We start from the raw sequence: 16,608 nt of genomic DNA on the forward strand, positions 1-16,608 counted from the left end.
TGTGTCAGTAAGTGATTGCAAATTCCAAAAACGATTTCAGATCTTACACCGTTGGAGCTTCTCAAAATAGTGGACTGCTGTTTTCAATTGTAATTTTTGTATTCAATTCCTACTATATAGATTAAATAAAAGACATTGACTAAACTAATAATATTCTTCAGGCACTTACTCGGGCACTTAAGAAGCTTAAGTAATATTGCTGAACGCTGTAGTTCTAGTTCTTAGACAAAATATAGTGTCATATGATTTATAGCTGATTGATGCGTGTTAGCTTCAGATTGTTAAGCTGTCATCTTGCCAGTTCATTCTCTCAATAGAAGTTTTTAATGTCAGTTTAATTTACTAGAAGCAAAAGGACAGAAATGAATCTAGACAGGTCATAAATCATTATAGCCTTTCCTTATTTTTCTGAGTTTATTTTCTATGAGGATCTGAATGGTATTACACAAAGGCTTTAACTTTTTCATGGCGATGACAATTTCTGTTGAAATGCTGAGCTGTGAAAATATTAGTTTACCGTATCAAACCATGAAATCAGTAAATCAAGTACTAGACTTTTAGTGCTAGATGTGCCTCTGTGTACAGTAACAAGCACAGCAGTGAAACAGCTGTATCCGTATTGAAAGGCAAGCCATGTTTAAATTAGTGAATGAAGCCATGTGGCAGACGCAATACTTGCTAGACCTGAAATTCTCTAGCGGTACCAGGTGAACTGGAGTTTGGAGAACACAAGGACCATTCATGATTTAGTGTCAGTTACAGCCTTAGTCTGTTGTAGAAGATTAGAACTCAAGGTGCTAGAATGCCTGCCTGCTCTCTCTCTCTCTCTCTCTTTCTCTCTATATAAACTGTATATATCATATATTATACTTTATATATGTATATACCCGCTGTATATATATATTTTTTTCTTTATTTTTCCTCAAAAGTAGAATGAAAGAGGCACTTTATTAAATATTTGCTAAACTTTTATAAAGTGTGAAATGTGAACATTTGCCACTGAATTATTAAATATTTCTTAGTCTATTCATGAATCCCTATTTCATTATATTAGAATCATTCCTTGTGACTGTTTTGCTCTAAATACATTTACAAATGTATGCAGAAACCCTGGTTTTAGCTCACTTTTGGAGTATTGTTAGGCTGCTTTACATTTTTGATCATAAATGTTTGTTTATGTAACATTACATTTTCGAATTATTAGTGGGGTTAAATTGGCTTTTGTTTTTGACTGTAGTGACAGAAAATTTAAAAGAGCAGGAAGGATTTTTTTTTTTTTTCAAACAAAACAATTTCTACCCATGAATGTGGTTTTCATTTGGGAAAATCAAATGTTAAAAGCAAATAACATTTTAAAGTACTTTTGAATGATACTCGCTGTTGCTGTTATCCAATGTACTGCAAAGATTTTTTGTACAAACATTTGTTAAAAAAATCTACCAGTGTATGGCCAGCTTAACAGCCGGTTCACACAGGCGCAACTCGTTAGCCGCCTGACAAGTCGCGCTCCGTTCTGTACAATGGATCCGTTCTAATAGGAGCGACTCAAGTCGCTCCAAATTAGAAAAAGGTTCCTGTACTATTTTGGGACGACTTCCGGGCGAGTTGCATTGACTTCAGTACAGAAGTCATTTTGCAAGTTGCCTCTGAAGTCGTGGGCAGATCGCCTTGCTGAGTCGCTTGGCAAGTCGTGCTGCCCCAGTGTGAACCGGCTCTAAGGCTCTCTTTGCTGGTTAGCAATATTGAGTGCTAGAGATTGTTTATATTGTTCATTTTTGCTGTGGCCAACAAATATTAACACATGTGAGGGACCATATTTTTTTATTGTATATGTTTTATAAATTCTTTTTATAGCTCTTCTTTCCTATGTATGTACAATCTTTGTTTCACAAATAAAGTCTCACAAATGATTCCCACAGCAATATAGGTTAGCTAAATAGACAGACAAGTAGCCACTTTTTGCTTTGAGGCTCATGTCTGAATGAAACTTTGGACTAAGCCATCTGGTTAGGGAGTCACTGCTGTGATCAATCATCCGCCTGTGTGTTCACATTTTATCTTCAGCTATTGAGCTTTATAAACAGCTTTTTTTTTCAACAAAGACCCAAATAGAAAGCCTAAAAAGTAGCCTTAAAGTTATTGTAAATTAATATTATATTTTTTTATAAAAAAAACATGTTATACTTATCTGTTCTGTGCAATGGAATTGGCTTTAAATTCACATTAAATTAACAACTGGTTCCACACACAAGGTTCACATTCATTGTATGATTCTAACATAGAAAGCTTAAATGAAAAGCATAATCATAAAGTAGGTTATATCACGAGTGACCAGGTGGTTATCCAGAGGAACATGAGGGCTTGCTCAACATGTTGCACGCTTTGGGATATGCGATTCTTCAGGAGCATAGATATCTCATTAAAAGGTACCCCGCGTTGGTGATTATGCTTTTCATTTAAGCTTTCTATGTTAGAAATTCTGTTTTTATGATATGTCTATACCAATAATAAATCTTTTCTAGTTTTTCATACTACTTGTACCGTGTGCCTTTAAAGCCCAATCCACTAGTCCTTAGTTCAATTCTACATTATCGGGGCGGTGGCACACTGAACACCGGTGCATCCGTAGTATCACCCTACGATTGATGTACATGAAATTAGGTCCTTTTCCTCTCATGTTCTGCGCAATGGTTTTGCACAGAGCAGCCTCAATTCTGGGGTCCCTCCGTTAGCTCGCCTGGCTCCTCCTGCCCTCCTAGTGCCCCCATAGCAAGCCATTCGCAATGACGGCACTTATGGAGTCTTCATTCCATCTGCATTTATTAACACATACAGTGCCGACTCTTTTTTCACTGGCCAATGGCTCCCACTTCCCTCACTGAATCCAGTAAAGAGGAAGAGAGAGAGCAGTGTCATTGCTCTTGAGCAAAATGCCGGATTGAGATTAGGCTTAGGTAAGTATTTAGGAGGGGCAGAGGGGAGCTGTATCTTAAATGTTTTGTACCTTAATGCAGAGATTGCATTAAGGTAAAAAAAACTTTAGCCTTTACAACCACTTTAAGTTCCATGTCTCCAGTTTATTTCAACCATGTCCTTTAAATCATGGCTGTGTGATATGCATATAAATGTATACATTTCTGGTGACTATATACCTTATGCTAGTATGTTGGTAATTTTGAAAACAAATGTATAGGATAACAAATAGGTTGTACTGACAGGACCATGTGAAGCCATTTATACACTGTAATGTAAAGGTAACTCAACCACTTGTTTATGTCTGAATTTCCGCTTCAGCTGTTCTGCATAATAAACAGTGTTTTTTTTTCAACAAAAACCCAATTAGAGAATCTAAAATAGAAAGCCTAACAAGGAGTCTAAAGTGTGTGTGTAAATTTTCACTTCAGCTATAGAGGTCTGTAAACAGTAGGCTTTTTTTTTAACAAAGACCCAATTGGAGAATATAAAATTCAGTTTAAAATTCTACTTGCTGGCAGAAGAATGCAAAATATTATTATTTTTTGTCCAGAATAAAATAAGAATTTATGTACATAATCACTATTTATTACAATTAAACCATGAGTGTTTGTCATGCATACTGTATATATTTTTAGTGACCATATAAGCTATGCCATTACAGCTTGTTAGTGATTTGGCAATACAATGTATACTAGATATAACAAATACATTGTACTGAGAGAACCAAGCTAAGGGAGTAATGTGATGGGTAACTAACTGAGCAGGGTAGAAATGCTGGCTTACAGTGTACCTGTAACTTTGAGAATGCATTGTAATTATCTTATAGGAGTTTGGCAAAGATTCTAATGCCCCTTTCACACTGACACGTTTTTCAGGCGGTTTAGCGCTAAAAATAGCGCTGCTATACCACCTTAAAAAATCATGCCCTGCAGTCTTCAGTGTGAAAGCCTGAAGGCTTTCACACTGAAGCGTTGTGCTAGCAGGACCGCTCCAAAAGTCCTGCTAGCAGCATCTTTGAAGCCGTGAAGGAGCGGGGTGTATACCGCTGCTACACCGCTCCTACCCATTGAAATCAATGGGAAACCGCAGTAATACCGCCGGCAATGATCCTCTGCAGAGGCGCATTGTCGGCGGTATTAACCCTTTTTCAGCTGCTAGCGGGGGTTAAAACCGCACCGCTAACGCCCGAATATCGTGGTAAAGCCCACGGTATAGCGGTGCCAGCGGACCTCCTGCGCCCAGTGTGAAAGGGGCCTAAGGGAGAAATTATAAGGCTTAATTTCCATGGACGTTTTTGGACATTTTTTCAGCCACTTTTCTGAGCGTTTTTTGCAGCTTAAAAACGACTCTCCATGTTAGTCTATGGCCTCATGCCCACCATGACGTTTTTGAGCTGTAGATGGCTGAGCCGTTTTTATGCTGCAAAAAAAAAAACAGAACCAGTTGCGTTCTGAAGCTCCAGTGTTAGAGCTGTAAAAACGCCAGACGTTAAAAAACGCTCAAAAACGCGCAAAAACATGGACAGACATTTTTAAGCTGTAAAAAAGGCTAAAACAAGTGGCTGTAAAAACGTCCATGGAAATTAAGCCTAATACTGTGTGTGTTTTATTCCATTCTTTTTGTGTATGTTTAATATGTTATGCTTATCTCTGGTAATTAAAACATATTTTTGTTTCTTTTTTACAGCATGCATGTTCCGGTACAGCGGAATATCATTTGTCTACCTCATCTACCTCTTGCTTATTCCCTTGTTTTCAGAGCCCACCAAGATAACAATGCAAGGTAAGATCCTATTTACATAAGACCTTTACATGTTTTGTATTATATATATTACATAAAAATAGCTACTTCAGTCCTGGCCATTATCTTGTTCATTAACACAGTGCTTTTATTCAAGGGTATTACACCCATACATATGTTTCTCTATAGTATAGCGCTTGCTATACTATAGAGTAGCAATACTCTATAGTACTATGTTGCTGTCTTGGCTGGGAAGCCAAAATCTGGGGACTTGTAGGGCCAGATCCACAAAAACCTGACGTAACTTAAAAAATCCCATTTAAGTTACACTGCCTTAAAGTTTCTACCTAAGTGCCTGATCCACAAAGCACTTATCTAGAAATTTCAGGCTGTGTAACTAAAATTCCGCCGGCGCAAGGCGTTCCTATTCAAATGGGGCGAGTCCCATTTAAATGAGGCGCGCTCCCGCGCCAGCCGTACTGCGCATGCGCGAAGTTACGTTACGCCGAGTTTTGAGGATCGCGACGGCTTAAAAAAGTTGCGTCGGGAAAAAAAAAAAATGACAGCGGCATGCACTCCATGCCAATTTTCAAAGAAAAAACCGGCATGGGTTCCCCCCCCAGGAGCATACCAGGCCCTTAGGTCTGGCATGGGTTGTAAGGAGACCCCCCCACGCCGAAAAATTGACGTAGGGGGTCCCCCTACAATCCATACCAGACCCGTATCCAAAGCACGCTACCCGGCCGGCCAGGAAAGGAGTGGGGACGAGCGAGCGCCCCCCCCCTCCTGAGCCGTGCCAGGCCGCATGCCCTCAACATGGGGGGGTTGGGTGCTCTGGGGCAGGGGGGCGCACTACGGGCCCCCCCACCCCAGAGCATCCTGTCCCCATGTTGATGAGGACAGGACCTCTTCCCGACAACCCTTGCCATTGGTTGTCGGGGTCTGCGGGCGGAGGCTTATCGGAATCTGGGAGTCCCCTTTAATAAGGGGGCCCCCAGATACCGGCCCCCCACCCTAAGTGAATGGATATGGGGTACATCGTACCCCTATCCATTCACCTGTAGGCAAAAAGTAAAAGTTAATAAACACACAACACAAGGCTTTTTAAAATATTTTATTATTCTGCTCCGGATGCCCCCCCTGTCTTCGTTATTAGCTCAATTAGCAGGGGGGGCTTCTTCTTCCGCTCTCCGGGGGTCTTCCACTCTCCGGGGGTCTTCCGCTCTCCGGGGGGGCTTCTCCGGACTCCGGGGGGCTTCTTCCATCTTCTCCCCTCTTCCGCTCTTGACTCGGCGAACCCCGGTTCTTCTGCAGCTCTCCGGTGCCTTCTTCTTCAGCGCTGGCTGCCTGCTATGTTTGTGTGTTAGCTCGATTTCAAACAGGCAGCCAGCGCGGTCTTCTGTGACGTCAGGGTCTTGTCTTCTGTTCTTCCGATGTTGCCTCGTCGCCTGTTGTCGCTGTAATGATGGAAGCGCGCCTTGCATCCCATTTATATAGGCATCACCGTCCCATCATGCTCCGGTAGGTACCCACGTGGTGGGTGCACGTGGGTAGGCACCCACCACGTGGGTACCTGCCGGAGCATGATGGGACGGTGATGCCTATATAAATGGGATGCAAGGCGCGCTTCCATCATTACAGCGACAACAGGCGACGAGGCAACATCGGAAGAAAGGAAGAGAAGACCCTGACGCCACAGAAGACCGCGCTGGCTGCCTGTTTGAAATCGAGCTAACACACAAACATAGCAGGCAGCCAGCGCTGAAGAAGAAGGCACCGGACAGCTGCAGAAGAACCGGGGTTCGCCGAGTCAACAGCGGAAGAGGGGAGAAGATGGAAGAAGCCCCCCGGAGTCCGGAGAAGACCCCCCCGGAGAGCGGAGAAGACCCCCGGAGAGCGGAAGACCCCCGGAGAGTGGAAGACCCCCGGAGAGCGGAAGAAGAAGCCCCCCCTGCTAATTGAGCTAATAACGAAGACAGGGGGGGCATCCGGAGCAGAATAATAAAATATTTTAAAAAGCCTTGTGTTGTGTGTTTATTAACTTTTACTTTTTGCCTACAGGTGAATGGATAGGGGTACGATGTACCCCATATCCATTCACTTAGGGTGGGGGGCCGGTATCTGGGGGCCCCCTTATTAAAGGGGACTCCCAGATTCCGATAAGCCCCCGCCCGCAGACCCCGACAACCAATGGCAAGGGTTGTCGGGAAGAGGTCCTGTCCTCATCAACATGGGGACAGGATGCTCTGGGGTGGGGGGGCCCGTAGTGCGCCCCCCTGCCCCAGAGCACCCAACCCCCCCATGTTGAGGGCATGCGGCCTGGCACGGCTCAGGAGGGGGGGGGGCGCTCGCTCGTCCCCACTCCCTTCCTGACCGGCCGGGTAGCGTGCTTTGGATACGGGTCTGGTATGGATTGTAGGGGGACCCCCTACGTCGATTTTTCGGCGTAGGGGGGTCCCCTTACAACCCATACCAGACCTAAGGGCCTGGTATGCTCCTGGGGGGGAACCCATGCCGGTTTTGTTTTTACAAATTGCCGTGGAGTTCTCCCTCGGGAAAGCATACCAAATGCCGTCGCTGGAATGGGCTTTTACAAGGTGTGACTAGTTTACACTTTGTAGAACCAGCCCTAATTTTACACTTGCAAAATAACACTTACGGCGCAAAAAGGAAGCTGGAAAGCTTTGTGGATCGCCTTAAGTGCTAATTTGCATACTAGCAACGGCATTTCGACTCGAAATGCCCCCAGCGGCGGATGCGGTACTGCATCCTAAGATTCGGCAGTGTAATTCAATTACACATGCCTGATCTTCTGCCTAACTTTGGAAAAAGCCTTTTGAGGATCGTTTCCAAAGTTACACACAGACTGAACAGCAGTTAAGTCGGAGTATCTCTTTTGTGGATCTGGCCCGTAGATCCCATATCTCGCTGCCAGAAGTTTACCATAAAGAATCCTGCGGGCCCGATGGCCCCAAGATCTCACTATGACCTTTTGGAGGCCGGGTGCAATGTTATGATGTCATGCCCGGTCTCTACATTTGAAAAAAATGTTGCCATCTTGGCTGGGAAGCCAAAATCGTTTATTTTTGTATTTTTTAGTTCAGTCTTCCCAGCCTAGATGTGAGATCTGGGGACTTGTAGATCCCATATCTCGCTGTAAAGAGAACCTGTCACGCCCTATTCCTATTACAAGGGATGTTTACATTCCTTATAATAGGAATAAAAGGGATAAAAAAAAGTGTAAAAATTGAAAAATAAAAGTAAAATAAACAATACATAATTTTTTTTAAAGCACCCCAGTCCCCGCGTGGTCGCTCGCAGAAATGAACGTATCCGTATGTCACGCCCACATATGTAAACGGTGTTCAAACCACACATGTGAGGTATTTCCACGAGCGAGAACAATAATTCTAGCACTAGATCCCCTCTGTAACTCTAAACAGGTAACCTGTAAAAAAATGTAAGTGTCGCCTATACGAGTGTTCACAATATTAAAGCGTGGCATGTTAGGTATCTATTTACTTAGCATAACATTATCTTTCACATTATGCAAAAAAACTTTAGTGGCTTTTTTTTATGCATGAAACTGTTTTTCCCCCCCCAAAAAAACACATTTGAAAAATTGCTGCACAACTATTTTATTATCTAGGGTCTCTGCTAAAAAAAATCATATATAATGTTTGGGGGTTCTGAGTAATTTTCTAGCAAAAAAAATATGTTTTTTACATGTAGGAGCGGAGTTTCAGAATTGGCTTGGGAGGCAAGTGGTTAAAATAGTGTCCTAGTACTGGACAGATTAGGCTGTATAGATAAGTGCCGTATTCTGATTTGTTTAGATTTGGTGCACAGTAATGAATTATTTGTCATCTTGGTTGAGTTGGTGGGGGTGCTATGATCATAAATAGCTTCATGGAAGACAGTTTGGTGCATCTGCCGGTTTCTGAAATCTTTTGTGCATTACAGGGTAATTACTTGTTACTTTCTTTAGAAATCTGTTTATTGATTGGTTTTGCATGCCGAGGACAAGCAGCTAGAGATGTATTGGTATTGAAGAAAGAATTTGCTGAGCAGTGGGATGTGACTTACACTTTACGTAGAATAGATAAAGTACCATGGTTAATTGCAAATTGGTCTAATCAAGGTCTGTGTTGTGAAGAATATTTATGCAAAGATGAATAAAGCATACAGTAGGTTTCATGAGGACGGTTCACCAAGAGGTTATTAAAATTGTGTCATTTAGAGGGTTCAAGGCTATATGATTTTAATGGAGAGGTGATTAAAGTAATCACTTTATATCTTTATATGACAGAAAAGACAGATACACTTTGAAATTAACACTTTATATTTTAAAGCTGAAGGTCAGGTATGGCATTCTTTAAAGCGGGAGTTCACCCATAGAACAATTTTTCCCCTTAGATGGATGCTCGTTTTGTCTAGGGGAATCGGCTAGTTGTTTTAAAATATGAGCTGTACTTACCGTTTTCGAGATGCATCTTCTCCGTCGCTTCCGGGTATGGGTCTTCGGGAGCGGGCGTTCCTTCTTGATTGACAGTCTTCCGAGAGGCTTCCGACGGTCGCATCCATCGCGTCACTAGTAACCGAAAGAAGCCGAACGTCGGTGCGGCTCTATACTGCGCCTGCGCACCGACGTTCGGCTTCTTTCGGAAAATCGTGACGCGATGGATGCGACCGTCGGAAGCATCTCGGAAGACTGTCAATCAAAATAGGAACGCCCAGTCCCACAGCCCATACCCGGAAGCGGCGGAGAAGATGCATCTCGTAAACGGTAAGTACAGCTCATATTTTAAAACAACTAGCCGATTCCCCTAGACAAAATGAGCATCCATCTAAGGGGAAAAAGTGTTATGTACGGGTGAACCCCCGCTTTAAATAGTTACAATTTAAGTATGACTGTGCCCTACCTGTGGGATCCTAGTGTAAGCTGGAAAATACTATGATAGGCAACACTACTACAGTAATCTCCACTAGCTTCAAGGTTCTTAGCTGAGTGGCTGGCTTTGCTATATTGTGTACACAGGATTTTGCTTGCTTGGCATTTTCTCAGTGAATGCAAAGTGTTCTCTGACTAGACAAGGAGGACAGATGGGGCAGTGACATCATCATCTCCACCTCATCCAATCAGAGAATACTTTTCATTAATTGAGAACATGCAAAGTTTTCTCTGAATGGGGCCCTTGCCGAGCGAGTAACCACATGTGTTCAGTAAGCAGAGGGGCAGCCACTCAACAAGGGACATGGAAGCTAGCAATGGTCACTGTAGTAGCAGTGCCTAGTACAAGGATATTTAGCTTCCACAGGGATCCCACAGGTTTGGCACAAATATACTTATATTGATCCAAGCAGGACAAATGTAACTATGTAAAACTTGCCATACCTAAAGTTTAACTTTAATGTGGAGCTTTAGGGAGAAAGAAGGCAAACCAACATGATTTTATTTACTCTGCCTCTTCTACATTAACCACTTTCCATCCACCGTATTGTAAAATGGTGGCCACAGCGGCATCAGTTATCCTGACTGGGCATCATGATGTCCAGAAGCATAAGACATAAGGGCACACATCGCGGTGATCGGTAGTGTGTTGTGTGACTGTGACACACCGCATCTCTAATCTTGGTAATGAACGTAGACTCTTTACCATGTGATCAGCTGTGTACAATCACAGCTGATCACAGGGTACCTAGGAAGTGCCGTTGATCGGCTTTTTCTCTATTTGCGCTGACAAGGCGAGAGTAGAGGAGAGCCAATCAGCAGCTCTCCTGACAGGGGGGTCTGCGCTGATAATCAGTGCATCAATTACCAGTGCAGGCCTTCAGATATGCCCACAAGTGTCAACCCGTGCCAACCAGGGATGCCAACCCGTGCCCACCAGGATGCCAACCCATGCCCACCAGGGATAACAATCAGTGCCCATTTCAGGGATGCCAATCAGTGACCACCAAGGATGGCAATCAATGCCCACCAGGGATGGCAATCAATGCCCATCAATAATGCCAGTCAGTGCCTCCTCATCAATACTGCCTATCAATGTCGTCCATCAGTGCCCATCAGTGCCACCTATCAGTGCTGCCTATCAGTGCCCACCAGTACTGCATATCAGTGCCGCCTATCAGTACCTATCAGTGCTGCATATCAGTGCCGCCTTTCAGAGCTGCATATTAGTGCCTCGTCATCAGTGCCCATCGGTGTCACCTCATCAGTGCCGCCTCATCAGTGCCCATCAGTGCCGCTTCATCAGTGAAGGAGAAAAAATACTTATTTACAAAATTTTATAACAGAAACAAACATATGTTTTTCCAAATTTTCGGTCTTTTTTAGTTTTTTAGCAAAAAATAAAAACCCAGTGGTGATTAAATACCACCAAAATAAAGCTCTATTTGTGGGGAAAATGATACAAATTTCATTTGGGTACAGTGTTGCATGACATAGACATTCAAAGTGTGAGAGCGCTGAAAGCTGAAAATTGGCCTGGGCAGGAAAGGGGTGAAAGTGCCTGGTATTGTTGTGGTTAAAGTTCTTTACCTGCCTGTACCTGCACATGTGCAACTTAGTGTATAATTTGGGTGATCCCGAGATGAAGGAACTCCCATGCATACGGGGAAGTGACATCCTCTCAGGCCTCGTACACACGACCGAGTTTCTCTGCAAAAACCAGCAAGAAACTTGCTGGGAGATATGTTTTGCCGAGGAAACCGTCGAGAAACTCGATGAGCCAAAAAGAGAGCAAGTTCTCTATTTCCTCGACGGGAATGGAGAAACTTGCCTTGTCGAGTTCCTCGACAGCCTAACAAGGAACTCGACGAGGAAAACGATGTGTTTCGCCCGTCGAGTTCCTTGGTCGTGTGTACGAGGCTTCAGCCTGGTCAATTAAGTTGGCTGAAGACTGGTAGTGGAAGTCAGGTGATTTGTGGGGAGCTCCAGAACACTGCAGCTCTGGAGAGAAGGCGAGTACTGTACTTTCATTTTCATTTGAAACAGTTCTTCTTTTTAACATACAAGACCAATTGTATTTTGATAGCCCCCATTAATATTAGTGAATTAAATATGTAAGCATAATTCAGATTATGTTGAGTAGAATTTGGTTTAGTATGAACCAGCTGCGCTTAAGATGGCATTGCGGAAGTAAGCCCAGTGTTGCTTTTACAGCAAAAGAGTAAGTGATGTTATCATTTAGCCATATGCTGTTCATCAAATATTTAGCACCTACACCTTCAAAGAGCTTTTAAGCATCCAAACTGCCAAAGAATATTGTCAATGACCAGATATTTATACTTGCTGCTGTGTCTGCGTAATAAAGGTCCAACCCTCTTTTACTGAGTATTAAATTAATAATATCTATTGTTTTACATTAAAGGTGTTTTAAAATAAAGCTATTTCTTTATGCTCTGATATGCCTTGCGTGATGTTAAAAGTTAATTTGGGCAGACGCTACAAAATACGAAAAAGATGAAAAAGCTTCTCCTGAACCCGTTGGAATTACCAGGAATTCTGCATTAATGGCTCCTAGAATGTGTTTTGAACTTCATCCAAGTAATCACAAAGACAGTCTTAATACTAATGACACATGAACACAACATTTTATATAGTCATTTCTTTGAAGAAATTGTTTAAACCAGGGGTGTCCAACCTTTTGACCTTCCTGGACCACCCTGGAAGAAGAGGAATTGTATTGGGCCGCACATAAAATACACAAACAAGAAGGATAGCTGATGGGCAGAAATTTACTGATATAGATTCTGGGCCAGATTCAGGTAGACTTATCAGTAGATACGCCGTCGTAAGTCCGAATCCCCGCCGTTGTATATTTAAGCGTATTCTCAAGCTGAGATACGCTTAAATATTGCTAAGATATGTCCGGCGTAAGTCTCCTACGCCGTCGTATCTTAACTGCATATTTACGCTGGCCGCTAGGGGCGTGTACGCTGATTGACCCTAGAATATGTAAATTAGCTAGATACGCCTATTCACGAACGTACGCCTGGCCGTCGCAGTACAGATACGCCGTTTACCTAAGGCTTTTTCCGGCATAAAGTTACCCCTGCTATATGAGGCGCAGCCAATGTTAAGTATGGACGTCGGGCAAGTGTCGAATTTTCCGTCGATTACGTTGTTTGCGTAAGTCGTTCACGAATAGGGCTGGACGTAATTTACGTTCACGTCGAAAGCATTGACTATTTGCGCGTTAATTTGGACCATGCGCACTGGGACACTTTCACGGACGGCGCATGCGCCGTTCGGAAAAAGCGTTATTTACGTGGGGTCACAATAAATTTACATAAAACACGCCCACATGTTCCACATTTGAATTAGGCGGGCTTACGCTAGCCTATTTCCGCTACGCCGCCGCAACTTACGGAGCAAGTGCTTTGTGAATAATGCACTTGCCTGTCAAAGTTGCGGAGGCGTAGCGTAAATAGGATACGCTACGCCCGCACAGAGTTACGCGCTCCCTACCTGAATCTGCCCCAATGTACCTGTCTGAGTAATAAAACTTAATTTTTTTATATATTTTTTTAAAATGTAAAAGAGGGCAACATAAAACTAGTGTGATATTTGACACTGTTTTTGAAAAACGAAAGCATCAATATCTGGCTCAATGGTTGTAGTAGCAATTCTCAATGAATTCTCAGGGTGCTCATCAGATATTTTGGTTCTATTTTTGCCCTTTGCATGCTTCATCCTTGAATAGTTGTGAATAGTTGCTCACAAATATAGGTGCTGCCAAAAACTGATGACGTGAATAAGGAATGATTGTGAAGAGTGTGATATTTCTCATTGGAAAGATAAAACTTATAAAAGTCCAGTAAGGACTCCTGTCACATTTTTCTTGTGTTTGCTAAGTGTAAACCCATTTTACTAAAAAGTATTTTAAGTACGTTTTTTGTTTGGCTGCATTAATAGCCCGTGGACTGCAGGTTGGACACTCCTGGTTTAAACAGTCAAGAACCCTAATGGTTCTTGGACAGTGGTTATCAACTTCCTTCCTGCCAGCCTCTAGTATGGCCCCTTGACATAACAAATGTTAGCACATAATATTCAACAATAAATGGTCAAAGACTAAAGGTATGCCACAAGAGATAGAGACTGAAGACATGGGAGTTGTTGGCAGTGTTGCCAACCGCCAGTATTTTTACTGACAGCCAGTAAAAAATGAGCACTTTTCTCCTGCCAGTAAATGCCAGTGACAGGAAGAGGTTGTCAGTAAAAAATATGTCTGGGACACTCAGCTCGGAACTGTGCATGGACAGCTCGGGTCCGGAGCCAGCTGAGACCATCCAAGTGCCTGTTTTTTGGGCGGTGCTGGTGGGGAGATGGGTCTGGTGGAGGCAGTGTCTGAGTGTGTGTTGTCATGGTGCAAGAGAGTCGAGCAGCCAGAGCCTTGTGTGTGGGTCTGCAGGACAGGAGTAAGGCAAGCCAGGACTGTCAGTGCTGTTTGGACTGGACGGGACTGAAGAGACCATCTGGCATGGAGAGAGACGGTCACTGTGACTCAGGAGAGGACGTGTCGTGTCAGTGAGTCATCATCATCTGTGCTGCAGCACACTCTTGTCAGTATCACTGTGGAGCCCCATACACACTATCAGTTTTCTCTTCGGGTTTACCAAAACCATCTAATTTGAGGTCAAACCTTAAGAGTTTCAATTTGTATGCAATCAGGCAGGCCCTTGCACTACATGGTTTTGGTAAACCTGAAGAGGAAAAACCTGCAGGAAAACTGATAGTGTGTATGGGGCTTCAGAGTACATCACCCATTCTAATTTCTTGCCCTCCTGAGTCCTGTCCCTTAGCTACTTACTTACTATATCGAAAAAAAATATAAGAAATATGCTTTTTGCCTTAATATCTACCTTAAATAGCATTGTTACTTGCATATTGTACTTATTTGTAGCATAAATACTGGAATTTGCACTTAAAACTGTAATTTTTAAACTCCAAACCGTCCGTGTGTACGCCCCATCGGTCTTTTGTCCTTCGGACAAAAATTAGAGCACTTGCTTTAAAATCGATGGACCGCTGACCGATAGGTCCAAACCGATGGTTAGTACACAAAAGCATCAGTTAAAAACCTGCGCATGATCAGAATCAAGTCGACGCATGCTTGGAAGCATTGAACTTCGTTTTTTTCAGCACGTCGTGTGTTTAACGTCACCGCGTTCTGACCCGATCGGATTTTGAACTGATGGTGTGTACGCACATCAGACCATCAGGCCGCTTCAGCAGTGAACCGATGAAAACGGTCCGTCAAGCCATTCTCATCGGATAGATCGACCGTGTGTACGCGGCCTTAGAGCTCAACAGTATTATTCATTTAGTATATCACTGCAGATAGGGGAAATGCTAACTCATGCTAACATCTGTGTATGTGATTCAGAGTTATGCACACTGCATATAGGATATTGCAGTCTTAAATTTTCAAATGGTAATAATGGCATGTCAAATTTACTGGGAACAATTTTAACTGGATGTATTAGTACTCTGTAAATGGACTGCCATTTTTGATTTGAGGCTGCATTTAATATTGGTTCAGAATTACTCCCTTTACATGGTTTTCACAGTTTAATTTAACCTCCTGGGCGGTGTTCCCGAGTCTGACTCGGGGTGAGATTTTTGGGCTAGGATCGGTAACCCCGAGTCAGACTCGGGCTCGCCTCGCTGGATGTACAGGGAGTTTTACTTACCTTGTCCCTGGATCCAGCGATGCCACCACGCTGTGTGAGCGAGCAGGACCTCGCTCGATTCACACAGTGAGTCCGTGTGACGCCGATCTCCGTTCCCTGCGACGTTACGGGGACGGAGAACGGCGCCAAATTCAAAAAAGTAAACAAACACTATACATACAGTATACTGTAATCTTATAGATTACAGTACTGTATGTAAAAAAAACACACCCCCCTTGTCCCTAGTGGTCTGTCCTGTGTCATGCATGTCATTTTATATAATAAAAACGTTTCTTTCTCCCTGCAAACTGTAGATTGTCCATAGCAACCAAAAGTGTCCCTTTATGTCAAAAATGGTTTTAGATCAGCTAAAAAACAGCGATAATAAATTATAATCACTTGCAGAATTGTTCGATAGCGATTTGTGGGGAAATTCGTCATAAAAAAAAAAAAATAATGACAGCAACAATTCTGCAACTGAGCAAATTTCAGTGATTTTGATTTGATTACATTACTGAATAATTTTTATTATAATTATATTATTATTTGTTATAATTATTTATAATTATTTATTATATTATAATTTATAATTTTGTTTTTAAAAAAATGTCATACCCGGGATGCCTATTAGAAGCTTGTTTGGTCAGATTTAAGTGAGTTATTTCTAAAAATGACAGACCTACAATATAAAACGCCAAATTTCCTTGCAAATAATGGTACCGCTTTCAGCATGTTTTTTCTGAAAGAATCATACCGCCAGGGAGGTTAAAAACTGGTGGGACTCGGAGCATCGAATTAATTTGCTAGGTGACTTTTATCTCGGGTTTCTAAATTATATCTTTGTCCATTCATAAAACTGAGCAGTAAAGCAGCTTTAGTTAGCACCTCCCTGTGTTCTGTAGGTCTGCTTTCTAATTGATCTTTCTGGGTGGACTGTGATTTAATTCTGGGAAATTTCTGAGATATGAGTCATATTCTGAAATTCAATTAGTGGTTAGTTGACAGTTTGTTTCTTTCTAACCTTCCAAGATTTTTTTACTTAAAACAACAAGATGCTAGCCTGTTCCTGACAAATACCGTTGGATTATACTTTGAAACAGAATACTGTGCAAAGAAATACAAATCATCTAATACAGAAATGTTTACTGTTGGCATTTAGGAACACCGCAAAGACATTTTATGTTAAAAAAAACAAAAGTTTGTCTAGATATAAGC

The 16,608-nt window shown here is 42.5% G+C and overlaps 1 protein-coding gene across 6 annotated transcripts in view; it reads left to right on the forward strand.

Moving 5' to 3' along the window:
* The window catches only part of PIEZO2 (piezo type mechanosensitive ion channel component 2), a 432,615-nt gene that overhangs the window by 134,616 nt on the left and 281,391 nt on the right, over positions 1 to 16,608 (forward strand). For all 6 annotated transcript variants that reach the window (XM_040353951.1, XM_040353956.1, XM_040353950.1 and 3 more), the window contains exon 2: positions 4,663 to 4,758. In XM_040353951.1, coding sequence (XP_040209885.1) covers positions 4,663 to 4,758 — 96 coding nt within the window. The remainder of the gene's footprint in view (positions 1 to 4,662; positions 4,759 to 16,608) is intronic.

Source organism: Rana temporaria, chromosome 5 (assembly GCF_905171775.1).
Source record: "Rana temporaria chromosome 5, aRanTem1.1, whole genome shotgun sequence".
NCBI lineage: Eukaryota > Metazoa > Chordata > Amphibia > Anura > Ranidae > Rana > Rana temporaria.